The sequence below is a fragment of the Xenopus tropicalis genome, chromosome 9 (genome assembly GCF_000004195.4).
Source record: "Xenopus tropicalis strain Nigerian chromosome 9, UCB_Xtro_10.0, whole genome shotgun sequence".
Classification (NCBI taxonomy): domain Eukaryota; kingdom Metazoa; phylum Chordata; class Amphibia; order Anura; family Pipidae; genus Xenopus; species Xenopus tropicalis.
The window spans coordinates 85,329,697-85,355,220 of record NC_030685.2 but is presented as its reverse complement, the minus strand read 5'-3'; the positions used below and the strand labels follow the sequence as shown (position 1 = coordinate 85,355,220).

The 25,524-nt window shown below is 46.7% G+C and overlaps 2 protein-coding genes across 6 annotated transcripts in view; one reads left to right on the top strand and one right to left on the bottom strand.

Moving 5' to 3' along the window:
* The window catches only part of LOC116407773, an 880,143-nt gene that overhangs the window by 243,835 nt on the left and 610,784 nt on the right, over positions 1-25,524 (top strand). The window lies entirely within an intron of this gene.
* Positions 1-25,524, bottom strand: part of tns1 (tensin 1) — a 244,620-nt gene that overhangs the window by 183,282 nt on the left and 35,814 nt on the right. The window contains exon 1 of one of the 5 annotated variants that reach the window (XM_031893770.1): positions 12,334-12,835. The exons of the other annotated variants lie outside the window; for them this stretch is intronic. Within the exon in view, the coding sequence (XP_031749630.1) occupies positions 12,334-12,414 (81 nt within the window). The 5' untranslated portion in view covers positions 12,415-12,835. Of the gene's footprint in view, positions 1-12,333; positions 12,836-25,524 lie in introns of those variants that run through there. 5 annotated transcript variants of the gene reach the window in all.

Sequence of the window (25,524 nt, the reverse complement as noted above, 5' to 3'; positions counted from 1 at the left end):
CCGTACCCTGGTTCATAGGGATCTCTTTCAGATACAGGCCCTGGATCTGGGGGTTCAGAGGGGCTGCTGTAAGATGCTATTGACAGTCACTATTTATTGGGCTGGGGGGGGGCTGTTTCTGTGTATATGGACAGGACCCCCAGGACGACTCATGAGTTAAGGGGGTGCTGCCTTGTACTGCTGGGGTCCTAGGTTTGATTCCAGCCAGGGCACCGTATTCAATGCTCTACCTGTCTGCATCTGGGTACTGAACCCCACTTGTGCCATAAGCACCAGGGGCAGGTCAGGAACCCAGCACCCTAGGCACCCCGGCTGGTCACCTCACCCCTCCCATGTTAACGGGTGATGGTGGCAAAAGAGCACAGACTAAGGGCAGGTAGAGGAGGTACTTGCCTAGAACCCCCCAGTGTTGTGCCCCTAGTTCCTGCCCTACCAAGCTCTCTTTGAGTTAAACAATAACCGTACAGACAGCAATGCCATCCCTAGTTTATTCCGGACGGAATCCAGCAAACAAATGGAAGGGCGAGACGAATGCCCGGAGTCTGGGTGGGCTGCTCCCGCTTGATCTATACACATATATACATATGAAAGCAGCATTTAAATCGATGTGCCCTGAAGAGCAGGGGGCCTGGGAAACCCAGCCAATTTACTTGTGCCCAGCAAACTCTTGGCACCTCATACAATGACCAATAGGGGCTGTGCCTCTGTGCCCATCACTCACTGGGGGTAAAGAGGGATAAAGGAACTCAATTGTGCTGCTTCCAGAATAGGGATTGTGTATCTGCCCCTGTGGGGGGCTGGGGGGTGAGGAGGAGTAGCCCTGAATACCAGAATCATTGGCAAAACACCCATTTGATCCAATTTCTTCAAAATAAGGAGGCGTCAAGGGTCCAGTTACTGAGTCTTGAAATATCTGGGGGGGGGGGGGGGAAATAACTTTGGTGTAACCCCTCGGCACAAAACATAAAATAAATATCTAAAAAAGAAATAAGTCAAATAAGCATAAATGTGCAAAGAGAGTCAGGTCGGCACATAGAGGAAAGTGGCAACAGAAAGACTAATGCAAATGCCACAGACAGTCACTATTTGGGGGCCTTTGTGTAACTGAAATGCCAGGGACTATTTTAAATTTCAGTCTAGACCGGAATTAGTATGATCTCTGCCCATTCTGGGCACCCCTATTCTGGGCAAAAGCCGGTTGATTCAATCACTGGCCTGTAGGTCAACAATAGCAACTTACAATGGGCCTACAGGGACCAACTGGATTTTAAAATCTGCCAGATAGCAATCTGGAATAAGGGGTAATTATATCTTAGTTGGGATCAAGTACAGGTACTGTTTTATTATTACAGAGAAAAGGCAATCATTTAACCATTAAATAAACCCAATAGGGCTGTTCTGCCCCAATAAGGGGTAATTATATCTTAGTTGGGATCAAGTACAGGTACTGTTTTATTATTACAGAGAAAAGGCAATCATTTAACCATTAAATAAACCCAATAGGGCTGTTCTGCCCCAATAAGGGGTAATTATATCTTAGTTGGGATCAAGTACAGGTACTGTTTTATTATTACAGAGAAAAGGGAATCATTTAACCATGAAATAAACCCAATAGGGCTGTTCTGCCCCCAATAAGGGGTAATTATATCTTAGTTGGGATCAAGTACAGGTACTGTTTTATTATTACAGAGAAAAGGGAATCATTTAACCATTAAATAAACCCAATAGGGCTGTTCTGCCCCCAATAAGGGGTAATTATATCTTAGTTGGGATCAAGTACAGGTACTGTTTTATTATTACAGAGAAAAGGGAATCATTTAACCATTAAATAAACCCAATAGGGCTGTTCTGCCCCAATAAGGGGTAATTATATCTTAGTTGGGATCAAGTACAGGTACTGTTTTATTATTACAGAGAAAAGGGAATCATTTAACCATTAAATAAACCCAATAGGGCTGTTCTGCCCCCAATAAGGGGTAATTATATCTTAGTTGGGATCAAGTACAGGTACTGTTTTATTATTACAGAGAAAAGGGAATCATTTAACCATGAAATAAACCCAATAGGGCTGTTCTGCCCCAATAAGGGGTAATTATATCTTAGTTGGGATCAAGTACAGGTACTGTTTTATTATTACAGGGAAAAGGGAATCATTTAACCATTAAATAAACCCAATAGGGCTGTTCTGCCCCAATAAGGGGTAATTATATCTTAGTTGGGATCAAGTACAGGTACTGTTTTATTATTACAGAGAAAAGGGAATCATTTAACCATTAAATAAACCCAATAGGGCTGTTCTGCCCCAATAAGGGGTAATTATATCTTAGTTGGGATCAAGTACAGGTACTGTTTTATTATTACAGAGAAATCATTATTTTAAAAAATGTGAATTATTTGCTTATAATGAAGTCTATGGAATGAAGTCTGTAATTGGGAAAAGGGTTTTCAGATAACGGATCCCATGCCTGCACTAATAAAGGGAATCGACTAAACGCCAAGGTGTTGATAAAGGGAAAGTTTCCCCGAGTTGTAATAAAAATACAGTACATTTTGCTGAAGTCGATGATTCCTGCTCAACAAGAGATGTTATTGGTTGGCGTATTTGTGACCTCTCAGAATTATGGTTCTGCCATAACAGCAGCCGCACAACAGGAAGCCAGGAGCGTTCAATGCTTAAAGAAATCCTTTAACTGCAGTACAAATCCCGCGGGGGCGTACAGCCCTGGGTACACAAGCAGCGCTACATAAATACGCACAAATAATATCCCCTTTTAAACGGGGAAGGTCTCTGCCAAACCCACCTCCATTCCGGCACTTCCAGGGGAGGGATTTTCTGGCAGCCGAGAGCGGGGTCCCTGGGGCCCCAGGAAATATGCAGGAGGTTAGAGGCTGCGCTATGTTCCTGCAGCCCATGTACATCTCGCGTCCGCGGCTCGGAGAAGCGGAGGGGAGATTGTTATCCGAGCCGGCGCTGCGCTCCAACAATATCACAGCTGCCCCATTATTAGCAACAGATACGTCTCATCTCTGCTCATAGACTTACATGAGGGACGGGAGAGAAAAGCAACTTGGTTCCAAAGTAAAGTATATTTATATGCTATTTACACGATTACGGTTTAAGGGGAGTAGTCTGGCAGCTCCGCCGCCCAGCAGAGGCCCCAAACATGTCCCTCCATGTATTTCCTATTACTCTTGCTTGTTTCATCCCCAGTTCTTTTTATTTCCCCCATAAAACTGCCCCACTGCACCAACTTAGTTCTGGGGGTAATTACATATGCGAGAGAATTCACCAATGAGACGGCTGCTGGCCATCTCCCTGTTATCTTATGCATCTTAGATAATATGTTCAAGCACGCTGGGAGTTGTAGTCCAGCAACATATTGTCATTGGAGCAACAGTGATTAAAAATGTCATTACAGATTATAACTCACCAGTTTGGCTAAAGGCTAATACAGGTATCGGACCCCTTATCTGGAGACCCATTATCCAGAATGCTCCAAGTTACGGAAAGCCGGTCTCCCATAGACAACATTTTGATCAAATAATTCAGAATTTCAACTGATTTCCTTTTTCTCTGTAATAATAAAACAGTACCTGTACTTGATCCCAACTAAGATATAATTACCCCTTATTGGGGGCAGAACAGCCCTATTGGGTTTATTTAATGGTTAAATGATTCCCTTTTCTCTGTAATAATAAAACAGTACCTGTACTTGATCCCAACTAAGATATAATTACCCCTTATTGGGGCAGAACAGCCCTATTGGGTTTATTTAATGGTTAAATGATTCCCTTTTCTCTGTAATAATAAAACAGTACCTGTACTTGATCCCAACTAAGATATAATTACCCCTTATTGGGGCAGAACAGCCCTATTGGGTTTATTTAATGGTTAAATGATTCCCTTTTCTCTGTAATAATAAAACAGTACCTGTACTTGATCCCAACTAAGATATAATTACCCCTTATTGGGGCAGAACAGTCCTATTGGGTTTATTTAATGGTTAAATGATTCCCTTTTCTCTGTAATAATAAAACAGTACCTGTACTTGATCCCAACTAAGATATAATTACCCCTTATTGGGGCAGAACAGCCCTATTGGGTTTATTTCATGGTTAAGTGATTCCCTTTTCTCTGTAATAATAAAACAGTACCTGTACTTGATCCCAACTAAGATATAATTACCCCTTATTGGGGCAGAACAGCCCTATTGGGTTTATTTCATGGTTAAATGATTCCCTTTTCTCTGTAATAATAAAACAGTACCTGTACTTGATCCCAACTAAGATATAATTACCCCTTATTGGGTGCAAAAAATCCTATTGGGTTTAATTAATGGTTTATTGATTTTTTTAGTAGATTTAAGGTATGGAGATCCAAATTATGGAAACACCCTTTATCCGGAATACCCTTGGTCCCGAGCATTCTGGATAACGGGTCCTATACCTGTATAGCCTAGGGGGCTGCAAAAGAACAGGTTAGACTAATGCAGCCCCCCCCCAGCAATGGCAGAGCCCCAATTACTCATTTGACAATGAGCATTACTTCCCCTTTAAAATCTACTTTCAGCAATTGGTACCAATTTTTTGCTTCACCAGTTACATGAACGTCCCACCCGCACCCCATTAATAGCCCCGGGCCACCTACTTCCTACTGGGTTGGAAAGGGTTAAATCAGCTTTAGATTCTGAGGCTCCCCCCCCCTTTCCCCTTCGGTGTTTGTACAATCACTGAACTTATAGTATTTCTTTTATTGGGAAAACACTGCATTCATTGTGCGGCCAATGGAAACTGCCGCCAACCTTTCTGCCAATCTTATCTCTGCCACTCGCTTCCTGCCATTAAGGGACGGAGCGGGTACAACTGTCTTTTGCTGTGCTTGGCGCTATGGTAAAATGTTAGTTTTACAGTATTATTATCCTTTATTAATAATAACAGCACCAACATATTTATTAGCCCCCCGGTGCAGCAGAGCTTGCTATCTAATATCCAGTGCATATGGAGCCCCGGTCAGAATCGAACCCAAGACCAAAGGATGCAACAAGACCATCAGAAATAATACAGTAGCTACTAAGCTTATGAGGACTCTACCATCTGTACGCGGGGGGGGGGTCTCGGCTCATAAGGAGACCAATCTGTGTTCTTGCCGAGGAAAGTGGCCCCCCTGATAGGACATTGAGTGGCCCCTGACCCCTGACTAAAGGTACAAACTGCCCCGGGCAGAATCTCTCACTCAATTAGGTTTGACCTTTCAACTTCCGTCCTGCCCAAAAGGAAACCCTGAGGAGTTTACTGCCCCTGTAAAAGCAAAAGGTCACCGGCTCCGGCTGCAGACTGCAGTCCTGGCATCCCGCGCTGAGCCCTGGCAACCATCACGCTGAGCCCTGGCAACCATCACAACCATAGGCAGGGGCTTAAAGAGACAGTCAATTATGTCCTTGTGATGCTGAGAGACCAACTAGACATGAGATGATCAAACAGTCACCAGTGCACAGAGATCAGCCTCTCACTCCTGCTTAAATCTGTCCCTGGCATCTCTAGGCAGCAGTGCTGCCAATGTGTATGGGTTATTAGGATACAGGGTAATTGAATCTGCCATGTTGTATGATACACGCACAGCAAGGTGTGAAACTGGCCCTTAACAATGTAGTGTTTACTTAGCAGCTTTATGAGGTACTTTCAGGGTTAATGACTCCAGACAGATGTGCGTGTACTGTTCCTTTAAATGTAACAGAGTTTAAAGAGATGTGTATTAAAGGGGCCCATTTAATTTACAGCTGTGACAGAATGCTCTGTTATACAGATAGCTAGAATCTCAGCCATAAAGCAGGGCAGGGCTGCTGCTTACAATGGGGGGATCAGATAGGATCTGTGCCACTGTGACAGAATGCTCTGTTATACAGATAGCTAGAATCTCAGCCATAAAGCAGGGCAGGACTGCTGCTTACAATGGGGGGGGATAGGATCTGTGCCACTGTGACAGAATGCTCTGTTATACAGATAGCTAGAATCTCAGCCATAAAGCAGGGCAGGACTGCTGCTTACAATGGGGGGATCAGATAGGATCTGTGCCACTGTGACAGAATGCTCTGTTATACAGATAGCTAGAATCTCAGCCATAAAGCAGGGCAGGACTGCTGCTTACAATGGGGGGATCAGATAGGATCTGTGCCACTGTGACAGAATGCTCTGTTATACAGATAGCTAGAATCTCAGCCATAAAGCAGGGCAGGACTGCTGCTTACAATGGGGGGATCAGATAGGATCTGTGCCACTGTGACAGAATGCTCTGTTATACAGATAGCTAGAATCTCAGCCATAAAGCAGGGCAGGACTGCTGCTTACAATGGGGGGGATCAGATAGGATCTGTGCCACTGTGACAGAATGCTCTGTTATACAGATAGCTAGAATCTCAGCCATAAAGCAGGGCAGGACTGCTGCTTACAATGGGGGGGATCAGATAGGATCTGTGCCACTGTAAAAGAATGCTCTGTTATACAGATAGCTAGAATCTCAGCCATAAAGCAGGGCAGGACTGCTGCTTACAATGGGAGGGATCAGATAGGATCTGTGCCAATGTGACAGAATGCTCTGTTATACAGATAGCTAGAATCTCAGCCATAAAGCAGGGCAGGACTGCTGCTTACAATGGGGGGATCAGATAAGATCTGTGCCACTGTGACAGAATGCTCTGTTATACAGATAGCTACAATCTCAGCCATAAAGCAGGGCAGGACTGCTGCTTACAATGGGGGGGATCAGATAGGGTCTGTGCCACTGTGACAGAATGCTCTGTTATACAGATAGCTAGAATCTCAGCCATAAAGCAGGGCAGGACTGCTGCTTACAATGGGGGGGATCAGATAGGATCTGTGCCACTGTGACAGAATGCTCTGTTATACAGATAGCTAGAATCTCAGCCATAAAGCAGGGCAGGACTGCTGCTTACAATGGGGGGATCAGATAGGATCTGTGCCACTGTGACAGAATGCTCTGTTATACAGATAGCTAGAATCTCAGCCATAAAGCAGGGCAGGACTGCTGCTTACAATGGGGGGGATCAGATAGGGTCTGTGCCACTGTGACAGAATGCTCTGTTATACAGATAGCTAGAATCTCAGCCATAAAGCAGGGCAGGACTGCTGCTTACAATGGGGGGATCAGATAGGATCTGTGCCACTGTGACAGAATGCTCTGTTATACAGATAGCTAGAATCTCAGCCATAAAGCAGGGCAGCACTGTTGCTTTATTTGAGGGAATAGTTAACCCATGGGTTACAACTCTACTGAACATTACACAGTGGTTTAAGACACAAACAGAAACCTAAGTGCAACAGTAAAACAAGGGTTACATGTAGCAGAACACTAGGGGCTATGAAACCAGCAATAATAATACCCCCCCCTCCTTTATTCATTCAGTTGTACAACCCCCCCGACTGCTCGGGTCATAACACTGCGAGGAGAAAGTACAATCGGCCATTTACTGGCTGGAAAGTCGCCCCGGTAGGGGCTGCAGCCGCTGCTCATTTAGGGACCACACCGGGCTATGAAGTTGCCTTCAAAGTGAGAATGTGACAAAGGCCATTGATCAGCGGCCGGACCCCCACCAGCGCCCCATAATGCCGGCGGGGGTCCGGCCGCAACAGAACTCCCATTGTCAGAAGGTACCGATTGTGCAACTCGCCTACTGTTTGTCATCAACGTATCTACCCGTATAAACATTAAACTGGGTCCCAGTAGCACAGGGCCCAACTGGAAATATGTGGCAACCTGTAGTTCTGGCAACCATTTCCCCAACATTGCCCCTTTAGGGTGAAGACACACGGGGCTACTAGTAGCAGCTACTAAAAACAGACAATGCTGATCATTTACTGATAATTGTCTCTATGTGTGTTTTAGCAGAGGCAATTCTCAGTATTGTCTATGGCAGGGGATTTTCTGGTGTTTAGTAGCCTTGAAAAAGTAGCTGCTACTAAGTAGCCCAGTGTGTCTTTACCCTTATAGTCATTGTTCATTAATTAGGGGGCAAAAATGATCAATGCGCTAGATGGGGCCCCTGGTTCCCTGCATTGCTGGCTCCATCCCAACACTCTATGCCAGGGCAACAGGAGGCCCGCGGCCCCCCAAAAGCAGTTTTATAGTCCCACCAGGATGTTCAAACCTGCCCACCAAATATCTCATTAAAGTTCCTATATTTATTTATTTTACTTTCTGAGCAGTGTGTGTGACTCTTTTCATCCTGAAATGTAAAAATCTGGTTGCTAGGGTCAACAACCTTGGCAACCGAAAAAAAACCAACTGAATCTGAGGCTGGATTTCTACTGTTATTACTCATTTCCTTTTTAATGATCTTTCCCTAAACTATGTCTACTATTCATTCTCCGGGGATGAAATTGCACAGTTCTAGCACTGCTTTATAAATAAATGTTAAAAATGAAAAATAACCACAAGCACTGCCTGTTGCTAAGAGCAGTAACCTTAGCAACCATAATTTATATTGACCGCGGGTCAGCTGTGGCTCTCCAAAAGCAGTTTTATAGTCCCATTATCTGCTGAATGGCCCTACTGTCATCATTTTAATTGCCCCCAAATATAAGAAATTATTGCCCCACTCCACGTAATGAGTCGGGCAGTTCTGTGCAGTCTCAGGCTGAATAAAGATCCGGCACTAGAGAAGAGCAACGTTCTGTGTGTTTGTAACCAACCCAATTAGCTCTCTGACAAAATAAACACCCACCAGCCTAACGATGCCCGCTGTGATTGACTAAACAAACACACACTGGGCCGATATACTGTGTATATAAACGGCTTCCTATAATGGCCGCTATAATAACCAGGAATAGAAACGGTAACAAATAAGTCAAAAGCAACCGGAATAAAACGCCATTTATGCCCAGTGCAGCGAATCAGTAATTCCTACAGGGAAACAGGCCCCGCCCCCACCCAACAAAATGAAGTAAAAATCGCATTACTGAGTTTATTTAACGATCAAATAAAGTAACAGAACACAAATTAGCAGGAAAGGGGCACAAAAACCACCTGGTTTATAAAACCGATCACATGACCAGATAACCCCACTGCCCATGGTTAATGCCATAACTGCCCGTGGTTTAAGCTATAACTGCCCCTGGTTAATGCCATAACAAGTGTCTCTTAGTCCTATCTGCCCAACACAGGCAGCTATTGGATCACAATGGGGCCCAATGCAGAACCCCGGGAATAGGACCGCATCAAGGGCCCCATGTTGCCCAAAGGGCCCACCAGAAATCGGGTTGAATTACTTTTCAAAAGGTCCTTTATTTATTTATATTACTTTTTGAACAGTTTGTGTGACCCTTTTCATCCTGAAATGTAAAAATCTGGTTGCTAGGGTCAACAACCTTGGCAACCAAAAAAAGCCAACTGAATCTGAGGCTGGATTTCTACTGTTCCCTAAACTAAGTCTACTATTCATTTTCCAGGATGAAATTGCACAGTTCTGTGTATCCTAGCACTGCTTTATAAATAAAAGTAGAAAAGTAGCCACAAGCACTGCCTGTTGCTAAGAGCAGTAACCCTAGCAACCACAAATTAGGTCGAACTTGCAGTTTTTCTTGCCAAATTGGTGGGACGGAAGCGTCGGCACATCTAATCTGCACACAGCATGGGTTATTGGGTAATTAGCAACTGATTAAAGCTCTGTTTGGCTGCATAGGGATCAGTGCAGTCTGCAGCCTGTATGTTAATTAAGTGCTAATAACTACTAAGGATGTGCATTTCTAGGTGTCACATTGTAACAGGATTAGGTGGCACTTTTGTGCAGGGGGGGGGACTGTGAGATTCTTCCATTAATCCATGGCACCTAATCACATGATCAGAAGGCCTCCCCAGGGCCCTGTGGGGTGGGGGTGACAAATCAGACCCTGATGTAGCTAAATGTAATATATTATATATATATATATATATATATATATATATATATACTGTGTAACTTTATCTGCATTCCCCCTGCGCCCAAACAAGGGGCCCCCGGGGATGCCCTTTTAAGCCCCGCCCACTGACAACACCTCCAAAATGCAGATATTTGATAGGGCCCACCTATCCCCCCACTACCCATTAGGGTCTGCGGCATTTGCCAGCAATACTCCAGCTCGTTATCCAATAACCATTAGCGAGTCTGTGCTTTCCCCTAAGGCTCTTACATAATTACTGGCTGGCAATAAATCAGAGAATAAAGTGCCTGCAATAACGCCATCCAATCCGTTGCATTTTGGCTGCATTGATGCACTCGCCTTATAATGCACTGAGGGGCTCATTCACATAAGTGCAAACTCTTATAATTGCCTATTTACTTGTATAGGTATGGAACCCATTATCCAGAACGCTCGGGACCTGGGGTTTTCCAGATAAGGGATCTTTCTGGAATTTGGATCTCCATACCTTAAGTCTACTAAAAGATTATTTAACCATTAAATAAACCCAATAGGGCTGTTCTGCCCCCAATAAGGGGTAATTATATCTTAGTTGGGATCAAGTACAGTTACTGTTTTATTATTACAGAGAAAAGGGAATCATTTAACCATTAAATAAACCCAATAGGGCTGTTCTGCCCCCAATAAGGGGTAATTATATCTTAGTTGGGATCAAGTACAGGTACTGTTTTATTATTACAGAGAAAAGGGAATCATTTAACCATTAAATAAACCCAATAGGGCTGTTCTGCCCCAATAAGGGGTAATTATATCTTAGTTGGGATCAAGTACAGGTACTGTTTTATTATTACAGAGAAAAGGGAATCATTTAACCATTAAATAAACCCAATAGGGCTGTTCTGCCCCCAATAAGGGGTAATTATATCTTAGTTGGGATCAAGTACAGGTACTGTTTTATTATTACAGAGAAAAGGGAATCATTTAACCATTAAATAAACCCAATAGGGCTGTTCTGCCCCCAATAAGGGGTAATTATATCTTAGTTGGGATCAAGTACAGGTACTGTTTTATTATTACAGAGAAAAGGGAATCATTTAACCATTAAATAAACCCAATAGGGCTGTTCTGCCCCCAATAAGGGGTAATTATATCTTAGTTGGGATCAAGTACAGGTACTGTTTTATTATTACAGAGAAAAGGGAATCATTTAACCATTAAATAAACCCAATAGGGCTGTTCTGCCCCAATAAGGGGTAATTATATCTTAGTTGGGATCAAGTACAGGTACTGTTTTATTATTACAGAGAAAAGGGAATCATTTAACCATTAAATAAACCCAATAGGGCTGTTCTGCCCCAATAAGGGGTAATTATATCTTAGTTGGGATCAAGTACAGGTACTGTTTTATTATTATAGAGAAAAGGGAATCATTTAACCATTAAATAAGCCCAATAGGGCTGTTCTGCCCCCAATAAGGGGTAATTATATCTTAGTTGGGATCAAGTACAGGTACTGTTTTATTATTACAGAGAAAAGGGAATCATATGGGAGACGGCCTTCCCTTAATTCAGAACTTTCTGGATAACAGGTTTCCGGATAACAGATCCCATACCTGTACAGGCAGCAAACGCTCAGGTTCCAGGATTATTATTACCCTTATTATTACTAATACTAAGCCCCACAAAGTTTCTATCAGTCATTATAGCCCCCATAATTGCTACCTATGTACATTTACCCCCCCTCCATCTTACATTCACCCCCCCATCCCACGTCCCAAGCACATACTCCAGGGTGACCTTAAACCTCTTTGTGCTGCGCTGTAATTAGCAGCTTGGTGACATCCCAAATGCCAGCGACAATGCCCGCTCGCTGCCAACACACAATCTAAACAGCGACTTAACCCTTCCAGTGGGCAAAATGATCACAATGCAATGTAATCTGCCCCGTGCCCGGCTTGCCAAATCCCCACAATGCCCGTGTCGCTGCTACCAATTAAGGCATGGAAATGCTTAAAGTCTAAAGTCTGGGTGCTAATTATAGGGGGGGATTCACAATTAAAAAAAACGCCGTCGGGATATTATACCTGGGGTGGGCAAGTTTGTATGTGGAGTTGTTGTTGAACTACGTTTGCCACATCACCCCTCACAATTACGTTTCAATAGTAATTAATGGAGATGCGTGACTTTATAGGCACCACTGCAGCCTGCAGCACGGATCTAAGCATTTCCTATGTGTCCGGTTTGGAAGAGATGAGGTGGCATAAGCTACGTTATCCTACACTCTGGGTTTGGATCTTGCGCTGGACAGAACCTTTAGCTTTTATACGCAGCAGCTCAGGCTGAAAAGAGACACAGGTTTAACCCTTAAAAGCCCTAAATGGGCAACACAAGGGGCACGGGCACCGCAGCAGTATGTACATACCCAGAGCATACAGGACAGGCACAGCCAGGTCATCCTGCGGTCCGAAGCAGTTCTGGGGAGGCAGTGAGATGCAGAGGGCATGCTGGCCCAAATGGCTATGGAATCCTTACGCCAGCGGCAGCCATATACCCCCTAGATCCATAGTGGGGCACAGACAATGCCCGACACATGTGCCAGTATTCCTGCTTTATCCTTAGATCCCAGATGTACTGATCCGAGAGCGGAGAATAATTTCCCTCCTTGGTTCCTGCCTCTTCTCTCTCCTTCTCCAACTTCTCCCTCATCCGCACACTCAGACTGCACTCCGGCTGCACTCAAATTGCAATCGGGCTGCACTCAGACTGCACTCAGGCTGCACTTCACAGGCTGCACTCAAGCTGCACTTCACAGGCTGCACTCAGACTGCACTCAGGCTGCACTTGGGCTGCACTCAAGCTGCACTCCACAGGCTGCACTCGGGCTGCACACCTCCTGGGGAGGGGGCGGGGCTCCCGGCCAAACCTTCCCACAAACTTCTTTTTTTTATTCTCCAAAATATCTCCCCTCCCCTCCCCGCTCTTTTCATCCCCAGCCCGGCAGCTACAGCACCAGAAACTTTTTTTTTTTTTTTTTTATTTCCTCTTCCCCAAAAATGTAATTTTTCTGGAATTTCCTTTTCACTGTATACCTCACTAACCCCCCCCCCCAATTTGTTTCTTCTGGGCCACCATCCCCCCACTTATACACCTCCTATCCGTGCCTGGGTCTTATGTTTCCTTCTGGCTGCGGAGCGCAGAGCCCGGCTGGGGAGATGCACGGATTTTGGGGGGCGGGGGGTGCCACAGAGGCCAAGGCAAGGTCTTGATTATTGGTAACAATAGCACATGTTATATACAGATACATCACAGCTTCTATAGAAGGTCACACAGTTTTATCTCTTGTTAAACTACAACCCTCAGAATCCATAAACCCATGTAGTTGTAGATCAGACAGAGGGGAAGGCGAGGGGCACATACAGAATGGGGAGACACAGAGGGACCCTGCCCAGACAGAGGGGAAGGCGAGGGGCACATACAGAATGGGGAGACACAGAGGGACCCTGCCCAGACAGAGGGGAAGGCGAGGGGCACATACAGAATGGGGAGACACAGAGGGACCCTGCCCAGACAGAGGGGAAGGTGAGGGGTAAATACAGAATGGGGAGACACAGAGGGACCCTGCCCAGACAGAGGGGAAGGTGAGGGGCACATACAGAATGGGGAGACACAGAGGGACCCTGCCCAGACAGAGGGGAAGGTGAGGGGCACATACAGAATGGGGAGACACAGAGGGACCCTGCCCAGACAGAGGGGAAGGTGAGGGGTAAATACAGAATGGGGAGACACAGAGGGACCCTGCCCAGACAGAGGGGAAGGTGAGGGGCACATAAAGAATGGGGAGACACAGAGGGACCCTGCCCAGACAGAGGGGAAGGTGAGGGGTAAATACAGAATGGGGAGACACAGAGGGACCCTGCCCAGACAGAGGGGAAGGTGAGGGGCACATACAGAATGGGGAGACACAGAGGGACCCTGCCCAGACAGAGGGGAAGGTGAGGGGCACATACAGAATGGGGAGACACAGAGGGACCCTGCCCAGACAGAGGGGAAGGTGAGGGGCACATACAGAATGGGGAGCCACGGAGGGACCCTGCCCAGACAGAGGGGAAGGTGGGGGCACATACAGAATGGGGAGACACAGAGGGACCCTGCCCAGACAGAGGGGAAGGTGAGGGGCACATACAGAATGGAGAGACACAGAGGGACCCTGCCCAGACAGAGGGGAAGGTGAGGGGCACATACAGAATGGGGAGACACAGAGGGACCCTGCCCAGACAGAGGGGAAGGTGAGGGGCACATAAAGAATGGGGAGACACAGAGGGACCCTGCCCAGACAGAGGGGAAGGTGAGGGGCACATACAGAATGGGGAGACACAGAGGGACCCTGCCCAGACAGAGGGGAAGGTGAGGGGCACATACAGAATGGGGAGACACAGAGGGGCCCTGCCCAGACAGAGGGGAAGGTGAGAGGCACATACAGAATGGGGAGACACAGAGGGACCCTGCCCAGACAGAGGGGAAGGTGAGGGGCACATACAGAATGGGGAGACACAGAGGGACCCTGCCCAGACAGAGGGGAAGGTGAGGGGCACATACAGAATGGGGAGACACAGAGGGACCCTGCCCAGACAGAGGGGAAGGTGGGGGGCACATACAGAATGGGGAGCCACAGAGGGACCCTTTCAAGGCAAAGCCGCCTCTGTATAAAATTTCATGGGCAAAGCATTTATATGTCAACAGAATATACATCTATATTATCTATATCTATTATTATCTATATATATCTAGAACTTCCAGTCAGCCCCAAGGGCCTCCTGCCTCACTTTCAGTTCTTTGAAAAACACGTTCGGCACCAGGAACCTTATCTGCAAATCCACTCTGACACCAAGAAACGGAGGATCCCATTAACGAGGTGTCATTCTATTCTTTCCATCCAGTTATCTAGGTGAACAACATGGCAGCTCCTACGTTTGATACGCCGACCCAATAGTCTCCTTTATACCCCAGCGCACTAATTAGACCAATGAGATTTTCCCTATAAAAGAGAGCTGAAGCCCAGACACATGGCCCGTGGGCACAGACGGCGTGGTTGGAACAGTTCCTGGTAGATGCCACACACGGGCAAGAGAAGGGGGGGCGTTGTGGCATTGGGATGATTCATTTGCTGGCAGAGGGGCAAAGGCTTCGGATGATTCCATGGGTAACACAATCATAAATCTAAAAGGCAAAAATGGCTTCTGATTAATCCAAGACACAGGGATCTCCCATCTGGGAAAACTCACAGAAGCCAAATGTCGGCACTACACACATTTATGGACTTTTTGCAGCTGGGGCCCCTGTACAAGTGTCCTATTTAGGGCCCCCAGTGGAACAATACAAGATTTTAGTTATCAGGGCATCACCTACTTTTATACCGTCCCCATTGCGGCACTGTGACACAAAGCCTAGGGACCTACCCACAATGATGCCATGTTCTGCCCCTGGTCTACTAGGCACTGCAGTGGGATTATAACACAACAGGAGGGCTATGGAAGCCCATAAGGATCCTGCCAAACAAAGAAACTATGGCTGAAAGTAAAGTTGAAATAAAATGGCCGGAATGTGTAAATGTAAAGAACTTGTATTTCCACTCTGAGCGTCCCTCAAGCTCTGGGAAACTGCGCCGAATGCTGCTGCATATTTGTCAGGGTTCCCACACACAATGGCTTAAATCACAGGTGCTGTATTTCCCGGGCCCTGGGGCCCTGATTTCCTGTGCATTCTTCATTGCGCCCCCCCCCCCTGCTAAGAGACGTCACAATCTACAAACTGCAGAAGAGCCGTCACCAATGGTAAATGTCATTTCCATTGTACTGGGATTTATACGTACATGTTTGTACCTGGTCTAGTAACCCATAGCAACCAGGTAAATGCTGCCGACTGATTGGCTGATAGGGCTGTCACAAGTAGTTCAGTCTTGGTGGGTGGCACAGCAGTTTCACTCTGGGATAAAGGGGTTTTGGGCCCCCCTGCAACCCGCGAGGTCTGCTGTATATATAGTTATATATGGCCCAATGACCCATTACAAAAACTAGACCTGTCCATGCTTAACTCCACCCCCTAAGGCAGGGGTGGGCAAACTTTTTGGCTCAGGGGCCACATTGACTTACAGTCGGGCCGGGCCAACGTAACGCCGTTTCCGCTCGTCAGTCCCCAGACGCCAAGTCTCGAATGATGAGACTTGCGGAGTCGGCGGGCAAAATTAAGAAGACCAACGGGCCTGACGTGGCCCGTGGGCCGTAGTTTGCCCACCCCTGCCCTAAGGGCAATTTTTGGAGAAACCCTGTGCTTCATTCTTAATGTACTACTCACTGAACTACAACTCCCAGCATCCCCCTGAGAGCTATTGGTTGTTGCTGGGAGTTGCAGGTCATTAAAATCTAAAGGATTACAGATTCCCCACTGATACTCATGATGTTGCTGTAGAACTACAACTATTCTTTACTATCCACATTCCTGGTGTTGCTGCTCCTGAGCAGAAAGACTCCGGCCTGTGTGTGTGTTTGGCACCCTGGGAGGAAAGGGTTAATGTGACCGAGGCGGCAGATAGAAAACAGCTGACATTCCTGGCTCGGAAACCTGCGCTGGCCCTTATTTCTCATTCGCTGGCCCCCCCACTCTCCTCTCCATTTGCCTTCAGGGGCTCAGGATGGAAAGTCAAACTGGTTCAAACAGTGAATCTTGTTTATACAAATCAACCAGAACCCCCCCAGCCCCCCTTTTTTTAAGGGTTAGGGGGCAACGTGAAGCATAAAGGGGTCCGGGGGGAAAATTGTGTTGGATCACTTGGGATCCCCCGGATCCCCTTTATTCTTTGCGTTAACTTTTACTATGATGTAGAGGGTAATATTGAGAGAATTTGCAATTGGTCTTCATTTTTTATTATTTGTGTTTATTTAATTATTTCACTTTTTGTTCAGCAGTTTTAAATTTTAGTGATTACCTGGTTGCTAGGGACCAAATGATCTAAGTGATCAGGGAGTGGTTTGAATGAGAGACTGATATATTTATAGGAGAGGATCTAAACAGAAAGAAAAGTAACAAAAAGTAACAATAACAATAAAATTGGAGCCTCACAGAGCAACTGTTGCTGGGGCCCTGGGGTCAGTGACCCCCCATTTGAAAGTTGAAAAAAAATTAAATCAAATAAATCATGAAGACCAATTGAAAAGTTGCTTAGAAATGGCTATTCTATTACATGGGGTGGAATTGTGTCCATTTTACATCAATGAGTTTAAATGCAGGAGTAATTATATATAAACACGCATTCTCCACCAAGTTGATCAGAGGATGAGTTTTTCCTGGTCCATCCATTTTTGTGTTTTTTCCAGTTCTCCTGGGGTAAATAAGTAAAATGAGCCCCCCCCCCCTCCCCCCGTTATTTCATTGTCAGACTGGGCAGAGGAAGAAAGAGAAATATACAATTTGTAGAATATTTTACAAAATGTGTTGGGATTGAGCCTTTCTTAGCGTTGGGATTGGACTTTATAGCTCAGCTGTTGTTGAATTACAACTCCCAGTGGGATGGTGAGAGTTGCAGTACTTCCACCACAGCACATACAATCCCGTGCTTTATAAAATCACCTTTCTTTCTGTCCTGCTGTTTTCAGACATTATATCTAAATAATTTGGAATTTGCTACGCACACAGCCCCTAGCAACCAAAGCATTTTTATTTTAAAATGATTTACCAAGAAATGCTCCCCCCCACCCACTACTGATCCCCACCCACTTTCTGCTACTGACCGCCCCATTCTAGACCCACCAGTCAGAGGGAATGTTTAGAGAATGTGACTTGTGAGATCCTCAGCTCTGATCCTTGATGCATGACTGAAATCAAAGCCATAAAGCAAGACAGGGCTGCTGTGCTTCTACCAAACAGGAAGTAGAGCCATCTGTCACATTATTGGCCAATATTGGGGGCCTCTGTTTCTCTCCCAGTCCTGGGTGCAGCAGTCAGTCCATCAGGGTCTATGGGCGACTCCTATATCCTTTTGAGGTCTCCCCAAAATGCATTTTAATCCCCAGAAACCCTCTTTCTCCTTCCTGCACAGGAATAGGTTGGCTTGAAACCCCCAGAGACCCTTTAACTAAATCACAGACCCCCCTAAAACTCTCCTGAATGCTAATTGGCAGGGGGTTAATGTGTGAACCTTTATTTGGGCAATTGATTTTTTTTCCCAGTTTTATTATGAAAACCTGGGGTTTTATAGCTGCCCCCAGGAACCTTATAGCCCCCTCGGCCTTCATAAAACTTTATGGCGGGAGCATTCAGTAAATAGATCCGTGTAGCGGGATGTGCGGCGTCATCCAATATGGGACTGCGCCCCGCGGAGCACTCTCTGGCTGTCTCATTATGGGCACACAGACCTGCGGAGCCAAGGGAAGCCCCTCTAGTACTGAAAAACTCAAAGAGGCATGGATCCCCATGGATTTGGTGCATCTCTAGTAGGTACATTAGTCTGTTCCTATATACACACGCAGTCATTGTCAAGGGGTACTGGGAGTCCCTGCCATCAGTCCCTGCCCCAGTGGAGCTTACAATCTAAGGTCCCTATCCCATTCCCATCAGCCCCTGCCCCAGTGAGCTTACAATCTAAGGTCCCTATCCCATTCCCATCAGTCCCTGCCCCAGTGAGCTTACAATCTAAGGTCCCTATCACATTCCCATCAGTCCCTGCCCCAGTGAGCTTACAATCTAAGGCCCCTATCCCATTCCCATCAGTCCCTGCCCCAGTGAGCTTACAATCTAAGGTCCCTATCACATTCCCATCAGTCCCTGCCCCAGTGAGCTTACAATCTAAGGTCCCTATCCCATTCCCATCAGCCCCTGCCCCAGTGAGCTTACAATCTAAGGTCCCTATCACATTCCCATCAGTCCCTGCCCCAGTGAACCACTGGGTCAGACTGGGCCGGTGGGACACTAGGAAAAAACCCAGTGGGCCCCGGGGGCCCAGAATCGAATCCTTCTGGGTGCTAAGGGGCCTGTAGGTCCCACTCTCCCAACAAAGTATGTACGTTCAGGGGAGGGGTTGGGTGGGCAGTGGGGGCCGGTGGCAGTCCCGATGGACCCTGCACCCCCCAGTCCGACCCTGGCTGTCGGGGGTTGCTATGGGAGTTGCAGTTGAACCTCTAATGGAGGTGCTGGGACTTCCAGTTCAATCTATCTGCATTTGTCAGAAGGGCTCCCAGGGAGGAATGATGGCATCCCAAAGCTAAATAGCAGGATTATCCCATTCCCCTGGGGGGGGGGGGGGGAAGGAATGGCTGATCCCAGACAGCAGCAAGAAGCCATTCCCAGCAGATAATGAGCCATAGGAGCGGCTGGAGGGGTCCCCGCAGCAGAAGCAAAGGGTCAGGTTGTTCCGTCCCATCCCGGTCACTTTCCCCATTCATCCGAGTAATGAGAGTGTGATAGCGGCTCAGCGAGATTCCCAGCGCCCAGGGCAGGGGCAATTAGAGCGCTCACACAGAACTAAGCGGCTGCTCGGCAGGGTGGCTCCATTGGGTGGCCGGGCACCCGCTGGGTGGCTTTTCATTAGAAGCTGCAGATACAACCTACCCACGGGGCTGTACATTGTTTCCTATGGGATTCCTAGGGCTGGGGGCAGATTCATAGCTGGGGGGGTCTGGGGGGGGGGCACATGTGGGAAAGAAGCTGCACAGGAAAGGAAAAGGGATCAGTTACACTGTAGCCTGGGGGGGTCTCCGTCACCTGAAGGGGTCTGGACAGATTGGCCGGGTCACAGTTCCCTGCACATCATGTCTGACAGATGCTGATATGAAGGTTTCACTAGTTCCCAGGTGATTAGTGCGGAATTAACCCCTTCCTGGCTGCTATACTGTATATCTAGTTTCATGATAGTAAGTGGCTTATTAATGAATTAGCTCACTCAGCTTAACACTGAGCTTACAATCTAAGGTCCCTATCCCATTCCCATCAGCCCCTTGCCCACTGAGCTTACAATCTAAGGTCCCTATCCCATTCCCATCAGTCCCTGCCCCAGTGAGCTTACAATCTAAGGCCCCTATCCCATTCCCATCAGTCCCTGCCCCAGTGAGCTTACAATCTAAGGTCCCTATCCCATTCCCATCAGTCCCTGCCCCAGTGAGCTTACAATCTAAGGTCCCTATCCCATTCCCATCAGCCCCTGCCCCAGTGAGCTTACAATCTAAGGTCCCTATCCCATTCCCATCAGCCCCTGCCCCAGTGAGCTTACAATCTAAGGTCCCTATCACATTCCCATCAGTCCCTGCCCCAGTGAGCTTACAATCTAAGGTCCCTATCACATTCCCATCAGTCCCTGCCCCAGTGAGCTTACAATCTAAGGTCCCTATCACATTCCCATCAGTCCCTGCCCCAGTGAGCTTACAATCTAAGGTCCCTATCACATTCCCATCAGTCCCTGTCCCAGTGAGCTTACAATCTAAGGTCCCTATCCCATTCCCATCAGTCCCTGCCCCAGTGGAGCTTACAATCTAAGGTCCCTATCCCATTCCCATCAGCCCCTGCCCCAGTGAGCTTACAATCTAAGGTCCCTATCACAGTCACACACACTAGAGCTCACTTTTAGTGAGCTTTTGGGGCTCACTAATAAACCTCCGTAGGGGCTCGGAGCTGTATCTGTGGAGCATTTCACTATTTGTAATTCATTTTCTATCAAACTGGATCCCATTTCCTTATTCCTTTCAGGCTTTAGTTCATCTTTATAAGGATTCTACCAGGGGTCAAACTTAACCAATTCAGTGTAAATCCGATCCAAATCATTTCTAGATCTGTCGCCATTTGGCTCAGTAGAAAATCCCAACGTATTGTTCCTTATAATGATATTTGCATGAACATTGTCTGCGGGCAGCGGAGCAAAGAGAGGCAAACAGCACATAAGGGCAATATAAATTACTGGTTCCTGCCCCAAACTCCCACAGAAAGAGACCAACTGCAATTTCTCCTCAATGTTCCAAACATTCGGAGGGGTTTTTTCCCACCAAGTCTATTTTTCATTCCTAGGAGGAAACATTTCCAATGGGCGCAGGCACGGCTGGTGTTGACTGACTGTCAGCTCTGCTCAGCGTGTAGCCTGCAGGTATGTGGGAGGGAGGGCTGCTAAGGGGATCTAGTAACCAGTAATCCCCATCTATTCATCTGAGCTCAGAGAGGGATTCCCCAGGCCCTGGTAATAAAGGAGGAAAAACTCCCAGATCCCCAGGGCATCAAATAACTGCCTCGTGTTGCTCAAGGAGCTGACACTCAGGTGAGGCGAATCATTATATAATATTGCAGCACATTTATAGCTTCCCAGGAATTGCAGCGGCCAAAGTCCTTGGGATCGTCCCAAACTGGTGGCACCAAAGCGAAACATATATACCCGTATGTGATGGGTAATGATGGTGGTTCCTTGGCAGCTCCGCCCACTCCCCTGTCCATTGGTCCAAACAGAAGTAATTGCAAGAAATCATGACTTGTAGAGTGTAAGCTCTTTTGGGCAGGGCTCTCTTCCCCTCTTGTATCGGTTATTGATTGCTTTATATGTTACTCCTTGTAGAGTGTAAGCTCTTTTGGGCAGGGCTCTCTTCCCCTCCTGTATCGGTTACTGATTGCTTTATATGTTACTCCTTGTAGAGTGTAAGCTCTTTTGGGCAGGGCTCCCTTCCCCTCCTGTATCGGTTACTGATTGCTTTATATGTTACTCCTTGTAGAGTGTAAGCTCTTTTGGGCAGGGCTCCCTTCCCCTCCTGTATCGGTTATTGGTTGCTTTATATGTTACTCCTTGTAGAGTGTAAGCTCTTTTGGGCAGGGCTCCCTTCCCCTCTTGTATCGGTTACTGATTGCTTTATATGTTACTCCTTGTAGAGTGTAAGCTCTTTTGGGCAGGGCTCCCTTCCCCTCCTGTATCGGTTATTGATTGCTTTATATGTTACTCCTTGTAGAGTGTAAGCTCTTTTGGGCAGGGCTCTCTTCCCCTCTTGTATCGGTTACTGATTGCTTTATATGTTACTCCTTGTAGAGTGTAAGCTCTTTTGGGCAGGGCTCCCTTCCCCTCTTGTATCGGTTACTGATTGCTTTATATGTTACTCCTTGTAGAGTGTAAGCTCTTTTGGGCAGGGCTCTCTTCCCCTCCTGTATCGGTTATTGATTGCTTTATATGTTACTCCTTGTAGAGTGTAAGCTCTTTTGGGCAGGGCTCCCTTCCCCTCCTGTATCGGTTACTGATTGCTTTATATGTTACTCCTTGTAGAGTGTAAGCTCTTTTGGGCAGGGCTCCCTTCCCCTCTTGTATCGGTTATTGATTGCTTTATATGTTACTCTGTATGTCCAATGTATGAAACCCACTTATTGTACAGCGCTGCGGGATATGTTGGCGCTTTATAAATAAATGTTAATAATAATAATAATAATGTTGCCCCACAATTGCCCAGCAGCCACTGGGTGAACTATAAGCCCATAAGGTTACTTTAGTATAACCCAAACAGAAAGGATAGAAGATCAAGGAAAATAAATGGCTTAATGGTAAAGTCATTAGACTGAGCTAAATTCCCCTTGGCAACTCCTCTATCAGCCCCTAAGTAAATCCCTTAATCTTCCTTTAAATTACACAGCTGATACAGGCTGTAAGCTCTACGGGACAGGGACAGATCCTTTTAGCATCTCTGGGCAAAGTTGGCTTGTAACAACCAATCACTTAGGAGGCTGTTCCTGCTGAATTGTGCTTAGTACAGGGGAATCCCTATGTGCCATAGTTTTATGGTATCTCTCTGTACAGGCTATGGGCAAACTTAGGGGGCTGTTCCTGCTGAATTGTGCTTAGTACAGGGGAATCCCTATGTGCCATAGTTTTATGGTATCTCTCTGTACAGGCTATGAGCAAACTTAGGGGGCTGTTCCTGCTGAATTGTGCTTAGTACAGGGGAATCCCTATGCTGCCATAGTTTTATGGTATCTCTCTGTACAGGCTATGAGCAAACTTAGGGGGCTGTTCCTGCTGAATTGTGCTTAGTACAGGGGAATCCCTATGCTGCCATAGTTTTATGGTATCTCTCTGTACAGGCTATGAGCAAACTTAGGGGGCTGTTCCTGCTGAATTGTGCTTAGTACAGGGGAATCCCTATGTGCCATAGTTTTATGGGATCTCTCTGTACAGGCTATGGGCAAACTTAGGGGGCTGTTCCTGCTGAATTGTGCTTAGTACAGGGGAATCCCTATGTGCCATAGTTTTATGGTATCTCTCTGTACAGGCTATGGGCAAACTCAGGGGGCTGTTCCTGCTGAATTGTGCTTAGTACAGGGGAATATATATATATGGGATGGGAATGAAATGGCACGGGGGCACTAAGCTGGCAGGTTTTGGGGGCATTAAGCGCTCGTAGAGACGGGACAGACAGCAGCGCGGGAAGCAAAGGGTTACTTTAGATCTCGTCTCACAATTGCATCTGCCAAAGGTCTAAGATTAATCTCAGCCTGAAATTGCTGGGTGAAATCCCATTCAGCTGACAATAACTCTCTCAGCTAAAAACCTCCACAGGACAAGCAGTACTTTACATTAATTAGACTTGTAGTAGAACAGTGGGTGGGACGGGGGGGGGGGGGGTTCGATAAAGCTCGATAGTAAATCTTTATTAACCTCTACAGTGCCACTGCGGTGCTTACACAGCTCCCTGGCCCTGCCGGATCAGCACCATTTACACCAAACTAAGCAGATCTGTAACCTATTCCGGATCAGGAGATTTGTTCGGGCAGAATTGCACCGCATTGCGGCCGCACAACCTCTCTATATAGCGGTATTACTGCATTGGTTACTGGTTAATACTACCCACAATTCCCAAGTGTCAGTCAGAATTCTGGGGTTGCCATTTGGGTTTACAAAATGGCTCTCAGATAGTTGTATGAGCACAGATTCCTCCTTGACTGAAAGGCAGCCTCTTGGGTTGACGAATGGGCCAATAGAAAACTTAGACCCACACAGCAGTCCAATGGACCATCAGTTGCACCCCAGCTTGCAGGCCAGTGCCATAGAAGTGAATGGGGGGGCAGTTAGGAGCTTTGGGTCCCTGCCTCCTGAGCTGTTAACTAAAGTTGCCCTTTATGCTATTGCCCCCTTGTGCTATTGCCCCTCCTCTGTTGTTATCAGCGTCAGACCGGCCTTCCAGCATTCCAAGCAAACTGCCAGTGGGCCTAGTTGGCAGTGAGTTCATCCAGCCACCCAGCCGTTTGGCCTTGAATATCTGCACCTTAGTCACAGATAGAATAGATGATATTAGATGATAATATTACGCCCCATATTATTGCTCCAAACCTGCCATTCGTCAAGTCAGGATTCAAAGTGAACCCCAACAACACGAACCCCAAGTTGTCCATCCAGGACCATGAAACTGGCCATCCTTGAGTGTCTAATATAATGTGAGTTTAGAGCTTAATACATCAAAACTGAATGATGTTCTATTCATTCCTATGGGATTTTTAGAAGCATATTTAACTAATTGGCTTCCCATTCCTCGGATATTCTGCAAGGAGCCCAATTCCGAGTGTGTGGGAAAAACCTCGAGACAAATGCAGGAATTCTCCGGAACTCTACGGAATTCTCCGGAACTCACTCTGCTTTATCCCCATGTCCCCAATACAGTAACTGTCTCACATACATCTGGGAAACATCATCATCAGGAAATCTCTGCAGCTCCTTCTGGAATGTCAGTTCTGAAGGGCAAGTTGGGCACCGACACTAGTGATTTACTGCCACTAATCCAGTTTGCAATGAGCCAGTCCCACTAAGGCTGCCGGGGAAAGCCAAATAGTCAGAATTGCTTGTTAGTAATAACTTGGCTTCCTCCGACTGACAGGTTTGTACATATGGACATTCAGTTGATAAATATGCAGACTGAACGAGGGTTTAGGGAAACAGCGCCCCCAGTGGGCAATTTATCATGTAAAAGCCACTGCAGTTCCCTCATTCTCTAGCAATGAACCTTATGGATTAATGCTTTTGTTTTGCCCCTTGTGGATTCTGCGCTGGTACCAAACTGGGCACAAAGTAGCCAGAGACGTTGGTAACGTTCCTGCAGCCGCAGAGCAGGCGTCGGGCCTGACAAACAGCGAGGGATGAAAGAGCGAGACAGAAAGTCCTGTTGCTATAAAGTCACTCATTAGGGCGGGGGGCTATGGGGTATAAACTAATGAGGCCCACCTGGGGACTGTAACAGGGCCGCGCATTCATTCCTATAGCCTTTGGGGAGCAACAAGACAGATGGCCGGCGCCAGGTGTACGCAACACTTATTAGATTTCCCCCATAAATGTCCATGTGGCTTTATCCCTGCAATCATTTCCGCTGCTCCAGTAGGGTCTGCGAGCCGCTGCCACGCCCTGTGCAATGGGTGATGGGATGGGCATACAGGGTGAACCAACCAACCCAATGTGCGTAAAATAGGCACCACCCACAGCTGTCAGGGGGTATAGGGGTATAAAAAGGAGCAACTGCACACAGGGGGCCCCGGCCAAACAGCAGGGGAAAGAATGGGGGTTGGCAAATATAGGCAAGGGCAAGATGGGAGTAGGGCAGCAGGATGTGTTAAAGAAAGTAGGACA